This window comes from Betta splendens, chromosome 4 (assembly GCF_900634795.4).
Source record: "Betta splendens chromosome 4, fBetSpl5.4, whole genome shotgun sequence".
NCBI classification, from domain to species: Eukaryota; Metazoa; Chordata; class Actinopteri; order Anabantiformes; family Osphronemidae; genus Betta; species Betta splendens.
Genome location: NC_040884.2, coordinates 19423837 through 19431308, shown reverse-complemented (window position 1 = coordinate 19431308; position 7472 = coordinate 19423837). Strand labels below are relative to the sequence as shown.

The following is a 7472-nucleotide window of genomic DNA, read 5'->3' as shown; positions in this document are numbered from 1 at the left end:
CATTTACATATAGGTAAAACAAACATAAAACCAAAAAGCAGCAGCATAGTGTCTAAATTTTGATTTATTGTTGAGGTACGGTAGAACTATGGGTTATAATATGTTTGTAATTAAATACAGATAGAACAGCCAATGCAGGTTGGGTGACGACACTGGGGCAACTCAAGACAAAACTAGCCTTCTCCTATGTTTTTATTTCACATTTCCCTAAAAGGTTCGCATTTACCACTTTTCCCTTCGGATGCAACGCTTTGGCTCAGGTTTAATGACCAGTGCATGTTTCAGGCTGCAATGCTTCAGTGTAACGAAAACCAATAAGGCTGATGGATGAAGGCAGGACCTTTCAGTGCTGAGACAGTGCAGAACACCAGGCTTTCAGGCTCCAGCTACACTGGGACTGTAAACATGTTTCCTATATTACCCTTCAGATAGGAATTAAAGAACTGAAGCACAGATGGTTTGTTATCGCGGGTTGTGGCTGTCGTCAGACAGGTTGTCAGCTGGGCAGCTTTCTCCTTAACGGCCGATGACTCTAATGAGGAGGTGGAGGTGACGCTGGGTGGAGTTCAGGGGCACGTGGAGGCAGGCCGGCCGGCGCTCGTCTAGTCATCCTTCTCCACTATGACCTCCCCGTGAAGCACCTTCCTCCTCTGCCGCAGCATGTGGAAGTAGAGCTGAGGAAACACTGGGGGGAACAAAGTTCACATAACGTATTACCAGGAAAAACAAGTTGCTTCTTTGGTGTCAATTAGTGGAAATGATCAGTTCCTACAATAGGAAGTTATCCTTACGTGGGATGTAGGACAGCATGACGATGATGAGGCAGTAGTAGTAGTCGAAGGACACGTTATACTTGTTAGGGAGCCGCATGGAGTACATCCCAGATCGGCGTACGAACGGCAGAGCAGCATAAATGGTGAGCAGCTCTCCGATCACTCCCAGGGGGTAGAGGACGATGAAGAAGTTGTATCTGGTGGAATGAGGGGTTTTAGAACACGTACTGTGACATCTGTGGCTGCACACAACCGTTTAATCACAGTCATGGAGTTGAGACGTGACCACAGGAAACCCAGTTACACTGGCAAACGGCAACAAATGCAACCTGGAAAATGTGACATCACTAGAGCGGATGCAACAGAACCAGACATGTGGCGTCTTCCTACATTACCCACAATGCAAAGCAAGGCACTGACAGTCCCATCAGAGTTACATGTGCTGTGCTACTAATAGCGAGTGCGGTCCTGCGCTGTTACACTACACACTCACACATGCAGCATTACTTCATTGGTCAAGTCTTCCGCACAACACCCCCATCATCCTAGTGTGGGAACTGAAATGACCCCTGGCCTACAGCTGCAACCGCTGTAACCTGTTACACAGAGGTAGCACGTGCACGCGCTTCGTGCCATGACTCAGGGCTATGAAGATCCCGCGTTAAGTCGGGACCCCAGCGAAGCCCCGGGGGAGCGTCGCGGCGGATGTGAGAGAAACGTTGGGCGAACATTCCATGACCAAAACAGATGGTCTTAAAAACAGGAGCAGCTGAACTTGAGCCTCACCACGGGGGCCTCGAGCCTCCTCCACGCACAAAGACGAGGGGTGGGGGCAGGGAGGAGGAGGCCATTCAGTGATTGAAGCAAATGCCGAAAGATCACGCGATCCCGCTGAAGTGGCGGAAAAACCTTCTGCCGACTAACCTCTGATGCAAAATAACGCAAAGCTCGCGGCCGTCTGCCGACGGGGGAACCCTGTCTGTGCAGCAGGATGCCGGGCCTGCGTGCTGGCCGGCTATCAGAGGGCGGAACCGATGCCCTGAGCAGTGACTCCAGTTTCAGCGGGGCTACTGTAACAGGCACACTGACGCATCACGAGCGGCAGACAGGCAGCACGTCGCTCTGCGGCTGAGGATTGAGCCATCACCAGCACGCTCTCGGCCCCTAATTAGGCCTTAAACCTCCATACAACTAGTAATGGAGGCATCACACACACACCTCTACGTTCAAGGAGCAGGGTTAGCGGTTAATAAACACACACACACATGCTCTCTGCGTCTCTTAACGCACACACACGTTCCTTCTCGTAAACCCATGCCAGGGGTGATGTCACCAGAGGGATGACGCAACGTCTGAAACAGCAGCCAGAACTCAAGCTCATCCCAGCGGTAAGCGGAGGCATCTCCACCTGGCCCATTTGACGAAGTGCGGCAGGTGGTTGAGCAGGTTGAATGTGTAGTAGGAATATCTGGTAATCTCTGTCACCGTCCACACAACCAGGAATAGGATCACACTTTCTTCATTCTGGATCTTTGTTCAAGCCAGAAAAACACGCGACAGGTGAGAAAGTCCGCTGTGCCTCGCGATGAAGCGCCAGCGCCGACGCCCCCCCCCCCCCCCCCTCACCTGTCTGATGCTGCTGGTGACGAACCAAACCATGAAAATCCGCGAACACACTTGAACCCCGGTGACGATCACGGAGGTCTTCACGATCCCTAGAGCGGAGCAAGAAGCGGGACGGGTTACAGCTGCACACGCGTCGGCATCGACGGGAGTCTGCAAGTTCTGAGATCCATCAAAATCAACACATACCGATGGCGCAATGTCCCACCTGTAAGAGAAGAGGCGTCCGTTACAGTAGCAAGGTGACGATGGTTCTGAAGACATGCAGAATATGAAGACAGCAGCTCGGGCGCGTCTCAACTCTTACCTCAACTAGCGCAAAGGTCTGGAAAAACTTGAGTGTCCTTGCTATACTCCGGTACAGACCCTTGTGTGTGCCTTTCTCCACGTAGAAGCGCATCATGGCCAAGGTCAACACCAGCCACCTGCAGAACAAAGCCACGCGAAAAGCTACGAGTAACGCGGTCGAATCGGCAGAAAGCTGGAGAAAGCGACCAGAAGTTTTTTAAAAAAATGTACATCCGATTCAGCTCTGAGAACGGTAACAGAGCAACACTTTCCTCATTAACAACAGCGGCTGAATGAAGAGGCATAGGATTTAAAAACCTAGGACAAGTCGTCATGACGTCACTGTCACCTCACTGACCCCTGACTCAGCAACACAATACATCACAAATGTGGCCCTCCTTACTTTCCCATCAACAAAACTGAGCGTAATGTGCGTAATTTAAAAATCCCGAACAAAACATAAACTCTGGCAACTCCATTCAACCTCTGTTCAATTATGCACGTGGCCATTTCATTAAACAGCAGCACATCAGCGTCGTGATGAGAGGAACTAAGCTGCGGGTGAAGGTGAGATCAAGGCGTAAGGCACGGGCCAAACCTGGAGCGCATTACGGACGCAGTGACGTCAGCAGGCCGCTGTTCAACCTGCTATTAATCCCAACGCCTAATTGGCGTCGTTCGTTTGAATTTGCCCATTGAGCGTTTTCCAGGCGCGGAGCTGAGCTCCAGTGTCAGCGCGCTGCGCTCCGTCTAAACTTATCACTGCGACTGTCGGAAGCGCCGCGGGCCCGACACCGCGCTCAGCCCTATTTGGACACGGCCGCGGCGCCGGCCTGCCACTTTAAAACAAAACGCCATGGATTCGTTTTGTAGCGCTCAGATAAACGCCGCTGGTGCGTTCGGCGTCGCCCTTCCTTTCTCCGTTCACCGCCGACCCGTCCTCGGCTCGCTCCGGCGCCACGTCCGGCGAGCCGAACGGGCACTTTGGACGCGACACGCAGACACACAGTCCTATAAACAGCAACGCGCCGCCTGTTTGTCAGGGAGCGGCTCGCTTCTCCGCTTTTCCTTTATTAATAGGCGACGTGGGGGGAGCGGAATCGCGCACGTACCCGGTGGTCATGGCGATGTTGTAGAAGGTGAGCCACGCGGTGGCGAGGGCGCTTTTCGTCCTCTTCTTGTTGTTGTTTTCCTTCTCCTCCGCCGCGCCGTCCTCCTCGCTGGACGCCATGGTACCGGGGGCAGGGTGGGGAAGTCAGGAAGGGAGCTGACAGCTGGGGCCGCTGGGGAGGGGAGCGGGGTCACGCATCCATCCAGCCGCTCTCCGTGGACTAGTGCGTGGCCTGCCGGCGGCTTAGTGGCGAGGTTTACTTTTTACGCGCTCGCACCTGTGGCGTGGACTCCGGGGCTCCTTTAGTAAATGTCCACGTAGAGTCGTGCAGCTGATCTTCCCTTTACACGTGCCTGAAGTGGAGCTCCACAGCGCGGGCCGGCGTTGCACAAGTCTGAAAGTTGTGCAGGAACCTGGACGACCAGCTGCGATTGATAGAAGCTGAATGGATGTAGTAGATGCAGCAGTGCATAATCTCAAATTAGCTCTTCTAGTGACACCATGCACAAATGCGTGTAATTAAACACAGCACCTAATATAATATACTGTACCTGGGATGCACGGGAACCATGCGTTTGATCGCAGTTGCCAGGTTCTGACACTAGATGGCGCTGTGTAAACGTGAGAAGCAACAATAGGTTCACCGCAAGCTTTTCTGTACTGGAGCTTCACGTCTCATAGTCCTTCTGCTGTGGGTGTCATCAAGTCTGATTACGAGTAGCATATTGCTCTGTGTGTTTAACTTAGGGATGCAGGGCATCAGTTACAGCTGTGGGGTTGATATGAAGGGAGTTTAGCATCAAGCTCTGACTGGAGCCCTCCCGCATGTAGTGCATTCGTATCCTTCAGGGTGCAGAGTAAGACAGCCGTTGTGTGCATCCAGCATGTAAAGAAAATAAAGGCTCGGCCACGTCCCTGTCGCACCAAGGCACACAAAGCCTAGTGCAGTGTAAGCAGATGGGCGAGCAGAGAGGGCAGCGCTGTGTGGAAAATGCTAGTGGCGGCAGACAATGCCCCGGTCCGAGGCCCGACCAGCCCTCAGAGGGACAGGGGTCGCCTCACTGCGACAACAGCCCCCGTCTCCCTCCCTTCCTTTCCCTTTTTCCCCACCTGCTCCGCCATGGGCACGGGGAGGATGCTGAAGTTCGCCGTGTGCGAGGTGCTGCAGTTCGCCGGCCTGTGCGTGCCGCTCTTCATCGTCATGCAGCGGTTCGCCGTCCTGGTGGCCAAGGTCAAAGCGCCCGGCGACAGCGCCACGGCCTACTGGCTGATCGTGGCCTCGTCCGTGGCCTACGTCACCTCCACCGCCCTGCTGGTGTGGGTGCCCCTGAAGGTCATGGTCTTCATGAAGAAGAGGTTCCTCGTTGGCAGGAAGAAGTGGTGAGTGTCCGATGCCGGGGCGGCCCCAGCTCGCAGCTGGGGCGCCGGTGACGGGTCCCGAGCAGCTTGTTGGGGTCTGAACAGGCCCGTGGCTGGTTGGGCTGCTCTTGGCTGGTGAATTTCATGAGTTAGCATGTCCCACTGCTTTTGTCCGGCTTCCTTACGTTTTTGTTTACCCTCTGCTTTGTACCAGGAGGCCTGTGGCCCTCGTCTATGTGATCCTGTCCACATTACCCTGCTTTGCCTTTCTCATCGCCAGCTCTGAGGTACACGCTGCCGATCATCATTTGTTTTTTCCGAACTTGGGCCCCTCCGGTATTTCTAACTAGAGTTATCAATTTTTAACTTACCTTAGCCTTGGTGAGTGGATGAATGTGACGATTTGTGAGGAGCCTTTTGGTTCTCACATATCCAGCTTTATGGATAAGGAGAGGCTGATAAGCAGCTGGGGTCCTCTTCCTGTGCAGGCGACCCTGCATCAAATCATCTGCTCATGAGGCACATTTTCACTTCCTCGCTGGCTGCAGCTCAGGAACTATTTGCTGTTTTTTCTAGGTGGCCCTTTCTAAGCCTTCGTTGACTTTCTGGCCTTTCCTTATCTGCTGTCCTTTGCATAAGAGCCATAAAATCTGCTAAGATGACCACTGGTCTGCTTTGTTCTGTGTCCTGTTGGTTGTCCTGAATCCTGACTCAGGAAAATAGCAGCGTTGCTAGTGTTTTAGACCAGAGCAAGCAGTTTGGGAGGTCATGAATGCTGGTTTAAAAAAAACGAGCGAACATTTGCTGCGAATGTTCAGATTACCAGTAAATGAAACCGAGTCTTGTATGATTTTCTTTCCCTAGGTGCAAATAAATAATAACATCAAACATGACACGTTCACGGAGTTGCCGGTGTCTCTCGTCCTCTTCTCCCTCATCTGTATTGACGTGGTGGAGAGGATACGCCACTGCAGACTGACGGGCCAGGGTGAGCCCGGCCCTCCGAGGGCTGTAGATCCTCAACCTTCCTAGGCCAAATGCTCCTATAGTGACGACAGCCTGTCTTCACGTAGATGAGCTTTGCTTTGAACACAGATAGTGACATTTGGTGCAGTCTAGGGGACATCCAGTGATCTAATAACTTCTCTTAAAATAGTGCTGAATTGGCAAAGCTGAGATTTTTGTGAAATTCCCAATAAGTTTGATGTGTCACATGACCCTCTTCCTATTGAAAAAAACAAAAGTTGAAAAGTGTGCCCCCTCACATACACTAATGTGCCACAAACAGGACGTTAATATCACCAACCATTCCCATTTTATTAAGGTGTATCCATATAATTGGCCCACCCTGTAGGTTTCTAAAGAAAAGCTCGGGTTTGACCAGATTTAAGTTGTGACGTTTGGGGAAAATCCCAATCGTTATTATGGGAGAGAGAGATGTTTTTGGTCAACATGAAGAAGTTTTGCTCTGTTTTTTTTTTTCTATTTTAAACCCTCCTCCTCTCCTCAGCCAATGAGGCGGCCAGAGACGCTGACATCCCCTCCACCGTCCTCACGCACGTGCAGCAGCTGACGCCAATGACGCCCGTCGCTCCCGCCATGCCAGGGCCCGCGGTGCCCGGGCAAGGCACGCCCGCCCCCATGCCGCCGGGGCCCAACCAGCCCAACGACAGGAACCAGAATGGAGTAGCGGCCATGGGCCAGAGGCCGGAGCCCAACGGGTCGGTCCCGGGCATCCCGGCCAACGGCGGGAGGCCGTTCAGCGACTCCGGCCTGAGCTCGCACTCGCCGAGCTCCGCGCCGTACCACTTGTCTCCGTACGCCTACACGGGTCCGCTCAGGTTCCTGTGTGCCAGCGACGCCCGGGCGGATGTGTTCGTGGACAGCTTTGTGTTCTGGATGGACACGGTGGAGATGGTACGCGTGACCGGACACCCCCTGGTCTACTACTCGGGCTGGGTTTTCCCCATCTACATCTTCAGCTACCTGTCGTGCCTGCGTGTGGTGGTCATGCCCCACAGTCCCCTGCTCTCCTCCCTCGGCGTGGCCCTGCAGGACCTGCCCTTTTTCTTCGTCCGCGTCGGCCTCCTTGCCTTTTTCGGCTTCGTCACACCTGTCCTGTACCTAATGAAGAACCTGTTGGTTTGCTTGGCCTTTGTCTATTTCAACTTCATGACCAAACTGAGAGTCTTCAACACAGAGAGGATGTTCCTTTAAGACTGAAATATATATATATATATATATATATATATATATATAATCGGAAACAGGATCCCAGGGTTCATAGTGGGTTGGTTGTACCAGCTACGGTGTATATT

The 7472-nt window shown here is 52.9% G+C and overlaps 2 protein-coding genes across 2 annotated transcripts; one reads left to right on the top strand and one right to left on the bottom strand.

The window, feature by feature from the left end:
- Positions 1-46: 46 nt before the first annotated feature.
- On the bottom strand, positions 47-4056 carry hacd1 (3-hydroxyacyl-CoA dehydratase 1). Its single transcript, XM_029147271.3, has 7 exons — positions 3797-4056; positions 2704-2821; positions 2586-2604; positions 2400-2488; positions 2182-2303; positions 792-970; positions 47-685 (listed from the first exon to the last, which is right to left on the bottom strand). The coding sequence occupies exons 1-7, from the start codon at positions 3913-3915 to the stop codon at positions 603-605; spliced, it is 729 nt and encodes a 242-aa protein (XP_029003104.1). The 5' UTR covers positions 3916-4056; the 3' UTR covers positions 47-602.
- A 204-nt stretch (positions 4057-4260) lies between these two features.
- Positions 4261-6735, top strand: LOC114854852 (transmembrane protein 236). The gene is made up of 3 exons (XM_041070197.2): positions 4261-5175; positions 5369-5441; positions 6019-6735. Exons 1-3 carry the CDS (start codon positions 4787-4789, stop codon positions 6184-6186), a joined length of 630 nt encoding a protein of 209 aa, XP_040926131.1. The 5' UTR covers positions 4261-4786; the 3' UTR covers positions 6187-6735.
- Positions 6736-7472: the final 737 nt, after the last annotated feature.

What these genes read in the sequence shown, in the direction of transcription:
- hacd1 (XM_029147271.3), bottom strand. Translation starts at nt 3,915, where the DNA reads ATGGCGTCCAGCGAGGAGGACGGCGCGGCGGAGGAGAAGGAAAACAAC. An exon ending in AACATCGCCATGACCACCGG is followed by an intron (nt 2,822 to 3,796) that starts GTACGTGCGCGA and finishes TTTGTTCTGCAG; the next exon opens with GTGGCTGGTGTTGACCTTGG. An exon ending in TCACCAGCAGCATCAGACAG is followed by an intron (nt 2,304 to 2,399) that starts GTGAGGGGGGGG and finishes GCTTGAACAAAG; the next exon opens with ATCCAGAATGAAGAAAGTGT.
- LOC114854852 (XM_041070197.2), top strand. Translation starts at nt 4,787, where the DNA reads ATGCTAGTGGCGGCAGACAATGCCCCGGTCCGAGGCCCGACCAGCCCT. An exon ending in CTCGTTGGCAGGAAGAAGTG is followed by an intron (nt 5,176 to 5,368) that starts GTGAGTGTCCGA and finishes GCTTTGTACCAG; the next exon opens with GAGGCCTGTGGCCCTCGTCT. An exon ending in TTCTCATCGCCAGCTCTGAG is followed by an intron (nt 5,442 to 6,018) that starts GTACACGCTGCC and finishes TTCTTTCCCTAG; the next exon opens with GTGCAAATAAATAATAACAT.